Below are 19,706 nucleotides of genomic sequence, written 5' to 3' on the forward strand. Positions count from 1 at the left end.
CTGGATTGTTATTATCTGAGCAGCTCTCCAGAGCTCTTAAAGGGGTGTTACTCTTGACAGTGACTAATTCAAATCCTCCTTGGTCTTACGACCCGATTAATTATAAATGTGTAAACAGTGTTAATAGATAGAGGATTGTGTAGCCCATGAACTCAAATTCTCATTCTTTTTTAAATGGACTCATTCATTGTAGCAGAAGTGATAAATGAGTAACAGTCAGGAGTTGGGAAAATACATGCCAGCATAGATATTGGTCCGATAAAATATATATTCAATTCAGAGATTCGTGTCTTAAATGTATTTTAAAGACCCTCCTCCTTGAATAAAACTGTATAATACAGAATATTCATGTGAGGGGAGAAAGGCAGTCCTCAAGGCTGTTGAGTGAGACAGAAAACCACACCCTTCGTTGGAAGCACACGAAGGATTCAACATGACTCAGATCATAATCTAAATTACAAAATAGGAATTTTACTGTATTTGTGTTTTGGAATAACATGACTAGCAAGAGAAAAAACAATTGCTTGTAAATCATCTGAAGGTATTATGTAACAGGTTGTAAAGGAAAGGGCTTGGGGTGGGTTAGCAGTGAGTGTGAATGTTGCCTCTCTGACTGCTTGACCTTACTTCCTCTCCTACTGATGCGTCCTGGGTTCTGCTTTCTTCCGCTGTATTACAGTACAATAGCAAGTCATTAAAATGCATGAAAGCTTAGAATACGGTCTGTGTTCAGTAGAAGTATCTATTATTGTTACTACTATTATTATTACTTAATACTCAGTATTACTACTATCACTCAATTACTCAAGAAAGGACTTCACGTAGAACAAATTTATTTTCAGGATGGGGGCTATAATGGGATTCATCTATGATTCTCTTTCTTAAAACTCTGGTAAACAAACCTGAGTCCTCAAAAAACTTATTTTATTACATACATGTCCTTGGTTCAAGAGAGATCATTAAGATGATGGCAACTCTGTATGTTGCCAGTATATATGGTGATTAGGCTTATTTAATAAAAAGCAATGCTAAATGGCCTTATAATATGCAATGAATACGCAGTTTCTTTTCTGATATATGCAAAATCAATTTTGATGCAGACATTTTTCTATATATCAAGACTGATATGGAAATTTTTCCTAACCACCCAGCTGCTACAATGTTAAATAAATTAATTTTAATCTTAAATCAGAGATGTAATAGAGAAAGAGGTGATTTAATATGCAATCTCATTACATTTGACAGGCTTATTTATAAATGATTTGCCCCACATTTTGACAAGCATAGTTAATATGTTAATTAGCTTTTAAAAAGATGATGAAAGGAAGAGACTGACACGCTATCATTCTTCCCACACCATGTTGGGGAGCACTGTAATTGATAGCATAAGGTAGTGCTAAGAAATACTGTGTCCCCCAAAAAACATTTTGATCTTATGAGATAATTATTTATTAGCTACAGATAACCTAAGTCACCTTATGTTAAAAATTAATCCCTTAAAATGATCCCAACTGACCTGCTTTAGAAAACAAATGCCGCTCAAAACATATTTCCAAGCTTCTATAAAGGACGATAGCGTTCAGAGTAATGACCTCCACAGCTAGAACAGAGCTCCCAGACAAGGCAGGAAGTAACTACCCGGGTAAGCTGCTGTCACCAACGCACTTCTCAGTACCTGGTGACCCTTTTAGGTTTAGGAGCTTAAAGATGATTTCCTACACCTTGACTTTCAACGAGTTGCACAGTCCTAGAATTAAGAGAAGTTATACACAAGACAATGTCTAGTTTGAGTCCTCTGCTTAAAGCCTCCTTCATGGAGGGGGACAACGGGATGAAAAACGATCTTTCTCGATGAGTGCTCCAATCGCACAGTGTGTTCACACCCACCGGGGGGTGGACACCTAGAGCAGTGGATCATAACACGGCGAGCTCCGGTTTCCATCACTTGCTGCCAACGTTAATGTCTATGTGTCTTCATTAATATTTTATTGCCTGTGGCTATTTAAACAGAAAACTGGAAAATGTAACGCTGTGTAGGGATCGTTAGGTTTTAGTTACTACCCTACTGCCCCAGGATGGTAAATGAACTGTAAAAATGGCCTGAAACAATTGCCACCTGCCTCCCTGCTATTGTGCATGGGTTAATATTTGCCCTTCTCCTCTGTGCAGCTGAGCCATGACTCAATTACAGTCCCATTTCTAGGTCTTCACATACCCAGCATGGACTCATTTATTATGCAAAAATCAGTGCCCTGTGAACTTCTCTCTCTGGAAAAATACATACATTTTATCTGACTTATAGGATAATAACAAATGGCTTTTAGAAAATGGCTTGGAATGAAATCAAATTCAGAATGACAGGCATAGCACAGACATTATTCAGATTTTAGGGCTTGGAAATGAAGAGCCAAGAAGCATAGGAAGAGGCTCAAACGTAACACATTCACTATTTGTTTTTGCCAATAATTGTTGCATGCAGACAAAAGGGCATTTGGGGTCTACTATTTTTTTTTTAATTCTCACCTGAGGATATGTTTACTGATTTTAGAGAAAAAGGAAGGGGAGGAGGGGGACAGGGACAGAGAGAGAGGTCGGTTGCCTCCCGTACACACCTGAACCAGGGACTGAACCCGAAACCTAGGCTCATGCTCTGACTGAGAATCAAACCTGCAACCTTTTGGTATGTGAGATGATGCTCCAACCAATTCAGCCACCCAGTAGGGCTGGGGTCTACTATTTTGTATCAGTTTTCCTTCCTTCTCCTTTATTTATTTCTAATCCTCACCTGAAGATATTTTTCTATTTATCTTCAGATAGAGTATGAGAGAGGGGGAGAGGGAGAGAAAGAAACATCGATGTGTGAGAGAGACACATCGACTGGTTGTCTCCCACACGACCCCAACCAGGGCTGGGGTCCGAACTGCAACCGAGGTACATGCCCTTGACCAGAATCGAACCCGCAACTGTTTAGTCTGCTGCCTAAGCTCTAACTGCTGAGCAAAACCTCCCTTCCACTTTAAATAACAGTTTTATTCTCATGCTTCATTATGTCTCTGATTGTAGTAAATGGGCCAAAAGTGCCTAAGCCTTCTTCCTTAAGAGAATGAACATACATGTGCACACACGTATGAAAGGAAAAATGGGTGTGGGGCAGCAGGGAGGTGAAGACCGGAAATCAAATACGAATTATCACAAACAAACATATTAGCAAGTTACAATCTATGTGGCTCTTTGTACTTTAAATAGCACTTTTAAAGATTTGGGAAAAATTAGCCAATACTGTATAAAAAACAGCTTCTCCCGATCATGAGGGTAGAGTCTCAAGTGAACTGCCAAGCACTAAGACAAAACTGGCTCCAAGCCATAAATATTTCCAGATTATGTTCTATTTGCAGAGTCCTTAACTGACCTCACTGAAAGGCAACCCGTAATTTCCATACTCAAAAAACAGAAAAAAACCACTCCATAACTCAAGAATATTAAATAATGATTATTTGCATAGCCTATTGTCAAGTATAAGGCAGGAGGGAGGAAGGGAATTAGAAAGCTAAGAACCGGTATCTTGATGCATTCTTTGACCTTTATTTCCATTTTTTCCCTCCATTACAACGAATGATCAAAATATCTATTTTGCCCAAGCCCCTGCGCCTCGTCTTAGGGGGGAAAATAAATCTCACTGTAAAAAAATTTCCGAAACAAACAAACAAAAAAGCCAGGAAGTGGGATGAAAAAATAGATTAGCTCAGCTCCTCAGTGATAGATGGTCATCTTTATAGATGGTCAGAGTTTTGGAACATGCATTACTATAGCATCAGATTTATAAGACATTACAAAATTGATGGCAGTAGATCTTAGGCTGTTTGATGACCCAGATTCTTTTATGGCTCTATTGAAAGCTACAGATCTCCACTCCATAAAAATGAATATATCCATGTGGACACAAAATACTGCATTTAATCTCAGTGGTTTCAAAGATCCCCAAATCCCATTCCTGGGGGTGTACTGGAACCCAAATTAGGAAAATCTACACTGTGCCCTACATCACGAGGAACTTGTTTTCTCACCATAAATTATCTGAATCACAAACATCAGGGAAGACAGATCTCATCTCAACCTAATTTACTAAAAGCCAAGATAACCGAGGGCAGAGCTATGAAGTCAGTACATGGCAGTAAGACAGACAACACGTGCTAAAGTTTTATTAGGGCAAAAACATCATATGAACATGTAGCTGAATTCTGTACATGGGACATGGTCATTCTTGGACGATGATTCCTGCTATAAAATAACCATGTGCTATGTAAACTGTTTTGCTAGAAAAAACATTTGAGTCTAGAAAGGGATTTTTCTATTAATAAAGGGCATTTTTCTATTAATAAAGAGGATATTTATTTTTATCCTCACTCGAGGACATTTTTCCATTTTTTGTTCAGAGAGAGTGGGAGGGAGAGAGAGAAACATCGACATGAAAGGGATACATCGAGTGGTTGCCACCCCAGGGCCGGGGACAAACTGCAACTGAGGTACACACCCCTAGCAGGAACCGAACCCGGGTCTTTCTGGACCGCAGGCCGACGCTCTAACCGCTGAGCCAAACAGGCCAGGGCGATAAAGGGCATTTTCAACAGTCACTAGTAAGCCTCTCCCGAGAGCTAAAAATGATTACCTTCTTAGATTATTTTATTCAGATCACAATGAATTAGGAACTTGTACTTTATTAATAATAATTATGCATTAACATCTCATCAGTCTTTGGGCCTCCTATTATGACAGATTTTTAAGTTTTGCTAAAACATCATGTGAGACTGAGACTCTATTGACATTAAACTTATTGTGACCCTTTAAAAGAACAGTTCTATTTCATTTTGGATCACTGGTGCCAACAGTTTCCAGAAGCATACTGCACCAAATTTAGTGCCCGACAGTTACACCCAAACTTTCAGACCACTTATCTGCGTTTTGCTGTGAATTTAAACATGCTCGCTACTACTTCCAACCCACACTGTTGTCTGGAGATAGAGATATACGTCCTTGTCATAAAATAAAGCCACAAATTAAGACCTTTGGGGAGAAAAATCATCGCACTGACAGTTAGAAAAATGGCTCTGCCCCTGCCCATTAAGAACCATTAGCAGAGCCCATCTGCAAGGCAGTCTCTGATTAGGGACTATTCCCAATCATGTTTTTTAAAAATCCAGCATCACTGCCACACACAGGCAAACACTCCTCCACCATTAATCTTCATTCAAACTGCTAGGATGTTTGTCGAGGCTTGACCCAGCCCAGACACCAGAGAGAGATTAGCTAGAGAAAGCTTCCGGTTCTCACCACATGTCAAGGCAGGTAGAATACTCTGTCGAGCCCAGGAGCACATCTGGAGGTCTGTACCATAAGGTAACCACTTCATTGGAGTATGTGTGGCTAGGGACCGATTTTGCTCTTGCAAGACCTGTGGGTTACATGAAACATAAAGACGTTTAATCGGCATTAATGGAACAAGGGAATTTAAGTTTGAATGTTCACAGTTTTAAAAGGTCAAACATGACACTGTAATACAGAATCATGAATTCAGTGTCAAGGTTACAAGAAAGGTCTACCCATTTCACACACATGCTAGTAAATCATTTATATTCCTAATAAAGCATCATGAATCTAATAAAATGCCAGGAGAGTTAAGCAAATGATTCGTCGACAATTAGATATTACACAGAAGCTTAGAAATCTTACACTTTCCAAAGAATGTTTCATGGAGCTCTAGTTCTGAGAGTTATAATGTTATTAGAAAGACTTCTAAGATCAAATCATTTTTATGACAATTAACCAAAATCAAATAAACGAAAAAGATGGTTTAAAAAGTGAAACGGGACTCCATACAGGGAGATTCTCAGCGCCCCGAATTTCCCCGTGTGTACTGTGGATCCGAAAGAGAGCAGGGCAGCACCTCAAAAGCTATTTCCAAAACTTCTTTTGGATTCAGTGTTCTGTCAAGCGCTCGCCAGGAAAGACAGTCAGGAAGCTCATTTGAAAACTACCTAGTTAAATAATTATAAAGGAATAGTTAAGTAAATGAAAATGTTTTCTAAAAATTTTTTAAAACTGGGAAAATGGTCACAATAATATAGTAAGTGATAATGTGTGTGCAGTTTGATCTCAAACCATACATACTTATGCACAGAAGAACGAATGATAGAAAAAATATTTTTACAAGCTTTCTACAATGGCCATGATTCCTTTCAAAATCACAAAATCTAAGAACGTTATTTTTTTAAGAGGAAAAATAATCTGTGTGATAGCTTTCTATCTGGGTATGTTTGTTAATGACAAGTGTAAAGTATTATTTATCACTGTGATGTTCAAGGTACATACAACATTTTAATACTATTTTACTATAACAAATTCATTTCCTTGTTATGCTTATTTAAATTTTTATGTAGTACTTAGAAACATGACATTTTTCCTGTTTATTAAACACACGGTATTCCCTTAAGTATATTCTATGCAAACGTTAAAATTAATAGGACAGCTGGTGAAACAAAGAATTTCTAATTAATTCAACTATTGTTACAGTAACTCAATTTTTCTATGATGCAGTTTTTCTAATAATACAATGGCATATTATAAATTGGTTGATGTTTATAAGTATTCCATATTAAAATGTACAGGTTATAAACACATACATACACATACCTGGTCCTCGACTTTTTTGCACATTAATAGAATAACTAGTTTTGCTAATAGATTTCTGAAACAACCTCTACTTATTTTCTTTTCCTTTTTAATGTATACCGATTGGGCATCTATATACCTTATGAAGTGATCAAGCCAGTAAGTCTAGTACCCATCTGACACCATACATAGTTATTACAATAATATTGACCATATTCCCTATGCTGTACTTGACATTCCCGTGACTATTTCATAACTGGCAATTTGTACTTCTTAATCCCTTTCACCTTTTTTCTGCAAGGTGTTTTCCTACCTCAATTCAGGCAAAACTGAACAGATATGGCAATCGAGGTGGCACTGTTTCCAGAATTTAGTAATCTCATCAAAAGACTTAGTTCTTCAAATGGGCATGTTTCTATACAGAGACCAAAGAGCTGAGCACAAGCCCTGAAAAAGTTTTGACTAGTTCCATATGCTGTTGTCAAGTCAAATGGGATGCCAAAAACATCCAGGCTGGATTCCCTCGGCTTTTCTGAGGCCCTGTTGACAGACAGTGAGGCCAGAGGGAGAGGAGAATGAAAATATCTGAGATTTTCTTTGACAGCGCAGACAACCAGGCTACAGAAAACTATGATATTTTCAGTTTTAAAGAGAGAACATGACCTCAAAGTAACTTAGAAATAGTATAAATCTAAATAATTACATGTGATTTCAGGTCAGTTATGTTCACACTGACTGTAAGTTTACAAACTGGTTAAATATATCTGGAAAATATAAATAGAAAAGGCTTTGTCTATATTATTTCCCTCCTTCCCACATGTTTAGGTCAAGGACTGCCCAAACTCTATTCACATGGGCCACAGAGCTTCCCAAATTAACAGTGAAAATGAGTTTTCCATATCCAGCTCTTCAACGTTTCTTAAAATGATCTGCGTGCAAAGGTATTGTATATTGAAGAATGTTCCAGTTTTAAGATACATTTTTCTGCATTGCTTGAGAAAACTCATCATCTCACATAAATAAATAATCAAATGAAACAGTGTCTTGTGGAAAGTGTCTCTGTACATTGATAGACAAAAAGTTTTCACCCTACCAATATTTCTGTTCAGTTAAAAAGATAAATACATCCCAAAACTTTTCAGGGAGGGAGCAAATTATTAAAACAATGACTCAAAAATAAAAGAAAGTACATTCTGAAGTAGGAATATATAACTGGACTTTTTATAAATATTTCTGATAAAGATACTGCTATGTATTTATATAGTTCATGCATCAAAACACGCTTACTCATGTAAAATTTATTAAACTGTATCCTGCAGCTGAAGGAAAACTGTAGGACAGGATTAATTAGCACAGCATGTGTGAAAGCTTTCTTTCTCTGTTCCTTGTCAGTTGCTATGGTTACACTACAGGAAGAGAGCTACACTACCTTTTAAAAAGGATGAAGTTCATGGGTTATTATCAAAACTTCTTGCATTAATGTTTAGTTTGAATTAAAAGTTAAAAAGCAAAGTGAACTGCTAACCAGATGAGTACAGGTTACCTGCAAGTCGCTTTGGCTGAGTGCGTGCATATGAACCGGTGCATGTTGCCATGGGCACCGAAAACAGCTTGTGTAACAATTCTGAGTACCCAACTTTAAGGTGTTACTGTTTCTAACTAATCAAAGACCCTAAAGTGAAATAAAAAAATCCTGCTATTCAAGCCCTATTGCCAATTATTCAAAGGTGGGCAACCTTAATACTAGTTAGCACAGCGGAATCTTCCATTTTGCAGGGAAACAGGATAAAGCACATAGTGCTTCTAACATTTGCCCTAGGCTGGCCATTCAGCATCAACCAATGGAGACTCTCCAGACCTTATCTTAATAGCTCTCTCAGCTACAATGGACACTGTTAACCACACCTCTTCTTTTAAATCAATCCCTTGACTTCTCAGATATGGAAGAGTTAACAAGAGTGACTTGGTTTCCGTCTTGGATCTTCCTTGATATGCTGTTTTTTCCTCGGGTTACGTATGCAAAACAGGACTTTCTTAAATGCATACACTCTGTAGGTAACTGTGGCTAATGCCATGTTTTAACTGTCATGAATAGGTGATTTCTCACAAGATTTTATCTCCACCTTCTACTTGTCCATGGGCTTCAGATTTTGGTCTACCCAATTCCTTAGCAGACACAGGCACAAGGATGTCCTGTGGGCACTCAACACAACCCCAGCCCCAAGTGCCCACAGCCATCTTCATCGCTAACAAATGGAGTATGCCATGAATCCAGAAGTAAATGCATTTTCCTAGTAAACTCGTTTGGGTTCCCAAAACGATGAAGTTATTTTAGCTGTACACAGATATACATTAGACTTGATATTCCATGCACATGTAATTATTCCTTCAAATTCCAATACATCCCTTTCGCAGGTGGTGAAATTGCTTGGAGACTTGGAGTAATCTCTCAGACTCCATGGAGAAATCACTAAACTTTGGACAGTGTGAGAATGACAATGCCCATGCCGTACCTGCTTTGGCTAAGGGACCGAAAAGAACTGGCAACAATGACTTGTTTCTTTCTAATTTGTAAAAGTCAGATGATGAACTTGTAAAAAGCGAGATGAACTTGAAAAATTCAAATAAAATAAAATATAAAGGAGTTTCTTTCACTACTTCAGTCTTTTCAGAGGATGGACCACTGTTTTGTGCTTGTTAGTGACATTTTTTTTATTATTAGAGCAATTCCCACACCTCTCTCTCAACATACTTCATTTCTCAAACTAAACAATCAGAAAAAGATGGCCATGTCCGTCGTTAATCACAACATCAGCCTGTCTAGGCCAGGGGCTCCTCTTTTCACAACTGGAATCCAAACAGACATGAATTATTTGGGTAATGGTTTACCATCTGGCAGTTAGGCTAGAAAAGGAGAGACTTCTCTATTTCATGAGTTAGTCCCTGGAGAAGGGCAGAGGGAGGCTTCTTATTTCTTTCCCATTCCACAGTCCTGGGAGCTGGCCAGGAATTTCTTTTTCATACCAATTTTTAATGGAGTCCTCTCCTTCCTACAGGATTTATATTAAGTATCTTAGGATGTGCTAAAGCCATTTGAAAACCCTTTATTGCTGCTCTTAAACTGTATCAATAAACCACCACCAAACAAAACAAAATGCAACCCCTCCCCCCCTTTTTTTTCCTGGTATTTTCTCAAGTGCTGACTCTAATCTCTTTCCTCTGCATTTGACAAATTTTCCTGGATGGCTCCAGGAAAATTTAATCCCATGGCTCCAGTTACTATCTATATGCTGATGATCTCAAATACATTATCTCTAGAATTAATCTTCCCCGGAATCTTCAGATTTCTACATAAAAGAACAGCCACTTGGATCTTCCACAGCTATCTCAAACATCCCCCCACCCCAATTTTCCAACCAGTACCACCCTCTCCAGGTGAGTTCCATAATTCACCACTAGCCATCACCATCGATCCATTCATTACAGGCAGAAGTCTTGTCTCATTACAGGCTCCTTCTACTTATAAAATTACAAAATTCAGTGAATTTTAATTTTTTAAAAAATCCTCACCCAAGGATATTTTATTGATTTTAGAGAGAAAGAAACATCAATGTGAGAAACACCGATTAGCTGCCTCCTGTATGCACCCCAACAAGGGATCAAACCTGAAACCTAGGTATGTGCCCTGACCAGAATTGAACCCATAACCTTTTGGTGTATGGGAAGGCGTTCCAACCAACTGAGCCACCCGGCCAGGCCAATGGATTTTGCTTTATAATTTCCTTCTTTTCTTCCTCATCGTCTCTTACTGGATTGTTACACTAACCTCACATCTGTCCATGGAAAATAGTTATCAATTTCAAAATATATTCTAGATAAAAAATTATCTACATTTATTAAAATTTTATTGAAAATTAAAATTTAATTGGAACACTCTCTAATATGAATAATAATAAAAGACTTACATGCCCCTATAAGCACTATGAAAATTTAACATCCTCCAATTCCCCTGCCCCATATTTGCCATTGTAGAAAGCAGAAAGTGTGGGCGTTTTAGGGGTAGGTCTATGGTTTTCGTATAAGCCGATCACTGGGCAACACAGGTTTTAACTGTGTGTGTCCACTTTACATAGATTTCTTTCAATAAATACTATAAAATAATTTCTCTTCCTTATAATTTTCATAACATTTTCTTTCCTCTAGCTTACTTTATTATAAGAACACAGTATATATACATACACAGGGTGGGGCAAAAGTGGATTTATAGTTATGAGTATGTGAAACAGAGTTTATTCTTGTATTATTATTTATTAAGTATTGTATTATCCACACGAACACCTGTAAATCTACTTTTGTCCCACCCTGTGTCTATTTTACACACACACACACACACACACACACACACACACAATATGTGTTAATTGACTGTTTATGTTATGGGTCAAGCTTCCAGTCAACAGTAAGCTATTAGAAGATAAGTTTTTGGAGAGTCAGAAGTTGACTTTTGACTGCGTGTGTATGTTGGGGCAGGGGCGGAGGATGCTCCAAACCCCCAAAATTGTTCAAGAGTCAACTGTACATTTAACTATATGATGTTGTTGAAAGTGGAAAAACAGTTTTGAGATTACAGTTAGATTTTTTTCTTTCTTTTGAATGAAAATCTTTTGGTTTTGTTTATGTCCAGACTTCTACTTTAACAGAACCTCCTCGTACAGGAAAACAAAATCCCTTAAAAATGTTTTGATTGGCACCCTGACCAGTTTGGCTCAGCAGTTAGAGTGTCGGCCCATGGACCAAGGGGTCACAGGTTTGATTCCAGTCAAGGGCACATACCTTGGTTGTGGTTCGATCCCCGGCCCTGGTGGGGCTCGTGTGGGAGGCAACCAATTGATGTGTCTCTCTCACATCAATGTCTCTCTCTCTCTCTTTCTCTCTCTCCCTCCTTCCCACTCTATCGGAAAATTAATGGAAAAGTATTCTCCAGTGAGGATTTTTGGATTTAAAAAAAAAATGTTTTAATTAGTACTAGTCAGAGTCCCTCAACTGAATTAGAGGAATTTTTGAAAATCAAAAATAAAATTAAGTCCAGAAGACATTTAAACATATTAACACAATATTTTATTTTGCTCTGATTTTATGTAATTATCTTCGAATTTCTTAAGTTAATAAATTATGTCTAATTTCTGCCTATCCTAAAGGACACAGACTTTTTTTTTTTATAAATCTTTCATTTTAAATAACAGAAATGATCACAACATTTTAATGTAGACATTCTAAACAAGAGAAGAAATATTCAAATAATTAAATTTCATATATAGGAACATTTTTTTTTTTCTATTTTGTATAGAAGATAAAAACAATATATTTTCCTGGAAAATACTGCTTTAAATGAAATTAATAAATACTATGGGAAGACCAACTAGTCAAAATTCTTTGGCCGAATACCATATAAGGATCATGGTATTTTTGTCAGAGCATTAGGCTACATATTGGAAGACTTGTTATATGATAACACTGTACTCCCTATAGTGGTTTAGACACCAGTAGTTGTAGCTTCTTGATGAAGTCACTTCAGCTCTCTTGCTTATGTAATAAGTAAAATAACCAAGCTGAGATCAAAGGCAGCAAACTACAGCCTGCAAGCCACCTATGTGTCTTTGTAAATAAATGTTGCTGAACACAGCTATGCCCATTCCCTCACGTACTGTCTATGGCTGCATCTGCACTAAACAGCAGCGGTGAGAAGATGACAGGCCCATAAGGCAATGATAAATGGCATCTGGCCCTTGATGAAAAAGTGTGCTGACCCATGGGTCAGACTAAGAAGACTTCAGAGTCCACCCCACCACGGGCATACCTCCTTTTATTGCACTTCACTTTGCTGCATTTTGCAGATACTGCATTTTTACAAACTGAAAGTTTGTGGCAACACTGTGTGGGACATGTTTATTCACACAATTTTTTGAACAGCATTTGCTCACTTCATGGCTCTGTTTTACATTTTGGTAGTTCTCACAATACTTCAACTTTTTCATTATGGTGTTATGGTAGTGTGTGGTGAGTTTTTTTTTAATCCTCACCCGAGGACATTTTTCCATCTTTTTGTACAGATAGGGTGAGAGGGAGAGAGAGGATGAGAGAGAGAGGGAGAAACATCGACTTGAAAGGGACACATTGAGCGGCTGCCACCTGCACGACCTACCAGGGCCGGGGACAAACTGCAACCGAGGTACGTGCCCTTAGCGAAAACCAAACCCAGGTCTGTCAGGACTGCAGGCCGACGCTCTAACCACTGAGCCAAACCGGTCAGGGCTGGTTAGTTATTTTTGATGTTACTTTCGTAATTGTTTGCAGGTACCATGAACCTCACCCATACAAGATGGCAATGTTCATCGTTAATGCTGTGTGTTCTGACTGCTCCACGGACCAGCTGTTCCCATCTCTCTCTCTCTCCCTCTCCTCGGATCCCCCTATTCCCTGAGACACAGAAATATTGACATTAAGCCAATTAATAGCCTTACAATGGCCTCTAAGTGTTCACATGAAAGGAAGAGTCACACATCTCTCACTTTAAATAAAAAGCTAGAAATTATTAAGTTTAGTGAAGAAGGTATGTCAAAAGCTGGGATAGGCTGAAAGCTAGGTCTCCCAATAGTTAGCCAAGCTGTATATGCAAAGTTCTTGAAGGGAATTAAAAGTGCCACTTCAGTGAATGCACAAATGATAAGAAAGCAAAACAGCTTTTATTGAATAAAGTTTTAGTGGTCTGAATAGATCAAACCAGCCACAACATTGTCTTAAGCCAAAGCATAATCCAGAGCAAGGCCCTAACTCTCTTTAATTCTTCGAATACTGAGAGCAATGAGGAAGCTGTGTAAAAACATTTTCGAGCCCTGGCCGGTTTGGCTCAGCGGTTAGATCATTGGCCTACGGTACAGAGAGACCCGGGTTCAGTTCCCGCTAAGGGCATATACCACGGTTGCAGTTTGTCCCCGGCCCTGGGTCGTGCGGGTGGCAGCCACTCGATGTGTCACTTTCAAGTCGATGTTTCTCTCTCTTTCTCTCTCTCTCCCTCCCACTCAATCTGAACAAAAAATGGAAAAATGTCCTCAGATGAGGATTAAAACAAACAAACAAACAAACAAACAAAAAACATTTTCAAGCTAGCAGAGGTTGGGTCATGAGGTTTAAGGAAAGAAGCCATGTCCATAATATAAAAGAGTAGGTGAAGCAGCAAGTGCTGATGTAGAAGCTGCAGTAAGTTATCCAGAAGGTATAATTAACATAGGTGGCTCTACTGAAAAACAAGTTTTCAATGTAGAGAAAACAGCCCTCTATTGGAAAAAGATGCCATCTAAGACTTTCATAGGTAAAGAGAAGTCAACGTCTGGCTTCAAAGCTTCAAAGGACAGGCTGACTCTCTTGTTAGGGGCTAATGCAACTGGTGACTTTAATGTGAAGCCAATACTCATATACTATTCCAAAAGTCTTGGAGCCCTTAAAAATTATGCTAAATGTACTCTGCCTGTGCTCTATAAATGGAACAACAAAGTCTGGATGACAGCACATCTCTTTACAACATGGTTTTCTGATATTTTAAGCCCACTGTTTACTTCTCAGAAAGAAAAAAAAAAAAAAAGATTCCTTTCAAAATGCACCTGGTCACCCCAGAGCTCTGATGAAGGTGCAAAACAAGATTCATATTGTCTTCATGTCTGTTAACACAACATCCATTTTGCAGCCCATGGATCAAGGAGTAATTCGACTTTTAAGTCTTATTTATTTAAGAAATACATTTAGTAAAGCCATAGACAGTGACTCCTCTGAATGGATCTGGGAAAAGTAAATTGAAAACCTTACAGAAAGCATTCATCATTCTAGATGCTGTTAAGAACATTTGTGATTCATGGGATGAGGTCAAATATGAACATGAACAGGAGTTTGGAAGAAGTTGATTCCAACCCTCATGAATGACTTTGAGGAGTTTAAGACTTCAGTCAGTGGAGGAAGTATGGCAGAAGTGGTGTACATGGCAAGAGAACTAGAATTATAAGTGGAGCCTGAAGATGTGACTGAATTGCTGCAATCTCACGATAACACTGGAACAGGTAAAGAGTTGCTTCTTATGGATGAGCAAAAAAAAAAAAAAAAAAGTTTCTTATGAAATCTACTGCTGGTGAAGATGCTGTGAAGATTGGTGAAATGTAAACAAAGTTTTTAGAATATTACATAAACTCAGTTGATAAAGCCATGGCAGGTTTTATAGGATTGACTCTAATTTTGAAAGAAGTTCTACTCTGGGTAAAATGCTATCAAACAGCATCGCAGAGAAATTGTTTGTGAAAGGAAGAGTCAGCTGCTGCAGCGACCTTCATTGTTGTCTTATATTAAGATATTGCCACCGCCACTCCAACTTCCTGAACCATCACCCTGATCAGTCAGCAGCCATCAACGTGGAGGCAAGACCCTCCACCAGCCAAAAGATTACAACTCACTGAAGGCTCAGATAATAGTATTTTACAGTAATACAATATTTTAACTAAGGCATGTATAATTTTTTGTACACAGTGCTATTATTGCATACTTAGTAGACTACAGTATGATATAAATAAAACTTTTATTTTTTATCATTTATAGTCTGTGGATACAGTTTCCTGGCAAATTGAATAAAAACAGAGGTATCCAATAAATGACTAGGATTTATATCCATATTCCATGATATTAGTTTTACATATGCCAAAAGCCTTATTATTCTCAAAGGATAGTATTTAACCATTTTTTTAAATAGTATTCTTTATTGATTTTAGAAAGAGTGGGAGGAAGAGAGAGATAGAAGCATAGATGACAGAGAACATTGATCGGCCGCCTCCTGCATATCCCCACTGGGGATCGGCCCACAACCTGAGCATGTGTCCTGACTGGGAATCGAACCGGACACCTCTTGGTACATGGGTCGACACTCAACCACTGAGCCACACCGGCCGGGTGATGTTTAATCATTTTAATGTTTGAACTCCTAACAGTACAGAATACAACAGTGACTTTTTATATAGGTATAATTAAAAAGATGTGATTTCAAATAAAAAGGATTATTCTGCTAGATGAAGTAAGTCAGAGGAAGACATTTACCATATGATTTTACTTATATGTGGACTGTAAAGAACAAAACAAAGGAACAAACCAAACAGAAACACTCACAGATACAGAGGACAGACTGATGATTGCCGAGGGTAGAGGGTGAGGCTGGGTGAAAAGATGAAGGGATTAAGAAGTACAAAATAGTCATGGGGATGTAAAGTACAGCACAGGAAAAAAATCAATAATATTGTAATAACTATGTACGGTGCCAGGTGGGTACCAGAATTACCAGAGGGGTCAATTCGTAATTATCTCACCATTATGCTGTACACCTGAAACAAATTATGTAAAACAATATTATGTAAAATAATATTGAATGTCAACTGTAATTGAAAAATAAAAAAAAAAATTTAAAAATAAAAGGGGAGGGTACGTTCTAACACAAACATAACTTTCATATACCAAAACATGCATGCGACTGGCTTTATTGTGCTGGTCGGAGACAACCTGCCTTATATCCGAGGCATGTTTGTACTAAACCTTGGTGATCCTGAGAAAATTTTACTAAAAAGCTTGTTCATTAAATGTATGAAGATCACATATGCCCAAGTTCTTGAAAAGCCCTTCATGTGAATAACTCCACCTCGAGGATCCCACAGCATCACCCCTGCACTGGCGGAGAACGCAGACTCATTCTCAACAGACCGCACGCGAAAACACCATCACTTTCACAGTTCACTGCTTTGCATTTCATTTGCTAGATTCTGCTTCTCAGTTAATGGAAGTCGCTGTCATTATTCCAAGGCCAGATGACAACACAACATAGAAAATGAATTTCATAACCTGACTAAATTCGCGAGTTTGATGAATTTCCACATTCATGCTGATTTGTTTCCAATTTTTAAAAATTAAAAGGAAATATGTTATATTTGTCATAAGAATCTAAGTTTCAAATCAAGACGTAAGACTCAAAATGTTTAGGTCATTTGCTTATAGCTTAATATATACCACAATGCTAGAGGAATATGTACTTGTATGTGTTAAAAAGATTTACCGAATAATCGCATGTGTAATTAGGTCAAATAACCTGAGAACAATTATGATTTTATGCCAGAGGTATGCTTTGCACTTAACAGGAAAGAAGACAATCCAAAGAAGATGAAATCATCATACATTTATGACATCTGAAACGACAACATACGTTCTCATTCTGTTGTTGTTAGCTTTTAAGGGAAGTAAGAACTTAGAGTGACGGTTTCTCTGGGAGACTTAGGAAGAAAGCATTCTCATTTCCTTCCCAAACCACTCCATCAAAAATAAAATCTGTGTGTGTGTAGTGGGCACTATCCCTCCCTGGTCCTACTATGGATAATACCACAATATGAAAATCAGTGGATACGCTAGTACTTACAGAGGCAACCCGATGAGAATCTTTCGAGCAGTTCTAATCCATTAGCTACTCTCAGGGTTTTTAAATGTATGGTATCATTTAATTATGACAACAACGTAGACCATAGCAGGATTATCAGTATCCCACTTTAACAGAGAGGACACGAGGACACTAATGTACTCCAGGTCCCAGGGTAGTAAGTGGCCATGCCAGGATCTGAATGTGGACGGGGCCACAGCTTCCCCGGGAAGACTGGGAGTTAAGGAACAAACATGTCCCTGGGCTCTGGATGGGCGGGGGCACAGACCCGTCAGTCTGGTGAGGAGGGAGATGAATGGGGTAAGAACAGGGAGGCAGGGGAGAAAGGAAAGAGAAACAACGAGAAAACACAAGCTGGTGTCACTGGAAGGAGTTTCCAAAAATGTAAGTAAACTCAAGAGAAAATGACTGATGTTTCCAGGGAGCCTCACAGAACCGTCAGACAAAAGCCTTCAGAGCCCTGGCCTGTTTGGCTCAGCAGTTGGAACACTGGCCTGTGGACCAGGGAGTCCTGGGTTCGGTTCCCGCTAGGGGCACGTACCAAAAAAAAGAAGGCTTCAAGGAGAAGAGAAACCCAACAGGGAAGTTCTCAGGAGAAAGGCTCAGGAACCTTCGAGTAGGGCTTGGCTGCTGAAATGAGAACAGTTCTCATCTGCTGCTTTCTTTGTTGTAAAGTGGAAACTGGCGGAGGGAGTAGCAGCCCCAGAAAGGGAGCAGTTAGCCAGAGGCTGTGATAACTTGGAGAATAACAGCTAGAAATTAATAAAAACAAACAAACAAAAACTGGGGAGATTTGTTTTAACCACACGGCGTTTAAGGTTTTTGGGGGCAGGGGGGGGCAGGGTCTGAAGTGTATGTAATAACACAAAAGAAAAAGTTCAGAGGTGTCCTCTCTCAAGTGAACTTTGAAAATATTTCACGAGAAGAAAATAGGCAGTTACTTTCAAAATGAACTAAGAGTTTTTATATTATTACGACAGTAAATGTCCAACTAAATCAGTTCAAATTAATGAGGCAATTTTTGAGCCAATTCAAGGGAAAGGAGTTTTGAGTCATACTGAATCATTACACACTTCATTTTATGATTGCTGCCCAATTTTTCAGAGTTATTTTCTCTCGTGCACTCAGTTTTGTCTTTTACCATACTATTTGAGCCGAGGTGCAGTTATATCTTGGGGGTCTCAACACTGCACTCAGTACGGGATTTCACACATCATAATGAAGAGGAAATGTCTAATAAAAGATATGCATGTTTATTTTGACAATCTGATGAAAAGAGGCATTTGATGACCATCTTGGTTGCCCTGCAATTGGAGTTGGGCATCAGTAACGTAGTAAATAAATAAACTTCAATTCTCCAAAAGACGGTATAGTGAGCATTTGGGGAATATTTTAAAAGATACATTAATTCCCAAAAATAAATATATGTCCCAGTCACAACAGAGACGAGCCACAGGGCTTTCGGGCTGGAGAGGATCTAACACGTCCACGGTCCGCACGGCATCTCCTGAGAAGGAAGCAGACCCCAGGTCGGTGCATTCTGCCTCCACTGCTCCCAGTCCAGTCCGTTTCCCTGTCCTCACTGCCACGCCACGTCAGGCCCCCAAACTTCCTCTTCTGGTCTTGAACCTTCGAAAGAGCTCCCAACAGGTCTCCCCGTGGCCCTGCTTGCCCTTCTGTCCCTCTTCCATAGTCTGAGGAAGAGGCAGTGGGTGTAGTGGGACAGCGCTTCCTCTGGAGGGTCGGTGGGACCGCCCCTTCCTTACAGGCTGACCTGAAGGAGCCTGTAACTACAGAATCCCTGGCTCCTGCCTCAAGTGGGTTTGGCCAGTGCGAGGCGCACAGACCAAAGATCACAGGGAAAGGGAAAAGAGAGGGTGGTGTCCTCGTTCCCTGGCTCCTTGCCAGCGGGACAGGGCAGTGGCTAATCCTCCTGTGGCAGGCTACCGCTCTTCCTCAGTGGGATGCAGAATCAAATTCTCTCTGAATCCTGCAGCTGGGGATGGGAAAAGCTCCCCACTGTTGCCAACCCGAAGGGGTGTCACATCTTTAACCCTGCCCACAGTTTCACTTGTCCTCTCTTCATCAAAGTCTCCTCAACCGCCCCATCGGACTTGCCCTCTGCTACCTCCTAGGATCCCTGACACAGTGACCGCAGCTGGGTCATAGGGTATTTGTGTGAGTTAAATAAGAAATGCATGGGAGGTGCTTAACTGTGCACTTGGCCAGTAGAAACACCAAACACATATTGGCTATTATCAATCTGATCAGGTCAGTCTCTGCTAAAGAGCCTCATGGGCCCCGTGGGCGTTAATCTGAAAGTCTAAACTCCAAGAAACAAATGCCTAGACATTACTGCAGCCTTGTTGCTTCTTATTCCTTTCTATGTTCTAGCCGACGGTTAGCCCGTCTATCACATTTGTTTGCACAGTATCGTCTCGTATCTTGGAATGCCGTCCTCAGCTGTGGACTCACACGTGTCCTTCAAAACTATACTCTGGCCAAATCCCCCAGAAGCTTCCGTGACTTGCCC

General features: G+C 39.2%; 1 protein-coding gene across 6 annotated transcripts in view; it reads right to left on the bottom strand.

Annotated features, from left to right (window-relative positions):
* CDK14 (cyclin dependent kinase 14) overlaps positions 1 to 19,706 on the bottom strand; it is a 595,016-nt gene that overhangs the window by 238,786 nt on the left and 336,524 nt on the right. For all 6 annotated transcript variants that reach the window (XM_036246264.1, XM_036246270.1, XM_036246267.1 and 3 more), the window contains one exon: positions 5,329 to 5,449. In XM_036246264.1, coding sequence (XP_036102157.1) covers positions 5,329 to 5,449 — 121 coding nt within the window. The remainder of the gene's footprint in view (positions 1 to 5,328; positions 5,450 to 19,706) is intronic.

The sequence above is a fragment of the Molossus molossus genome, unplaced genomic scaffold (assembly GCF_014108415.1).
Source record: "Molossus molossus isolate mMolMol1 unplaced genomic scaffold, mMolMol1.p scaffold_m16_p_7, whole genome shotgun sequence".
In the NCBI taxonomy this organism is placed as follows: domain Eukaryota; kingdom Metazoa; phylum Chordata; class Mammalia; order Chiroptera; family Molossidae; genus Molossus; species Molossus molossus.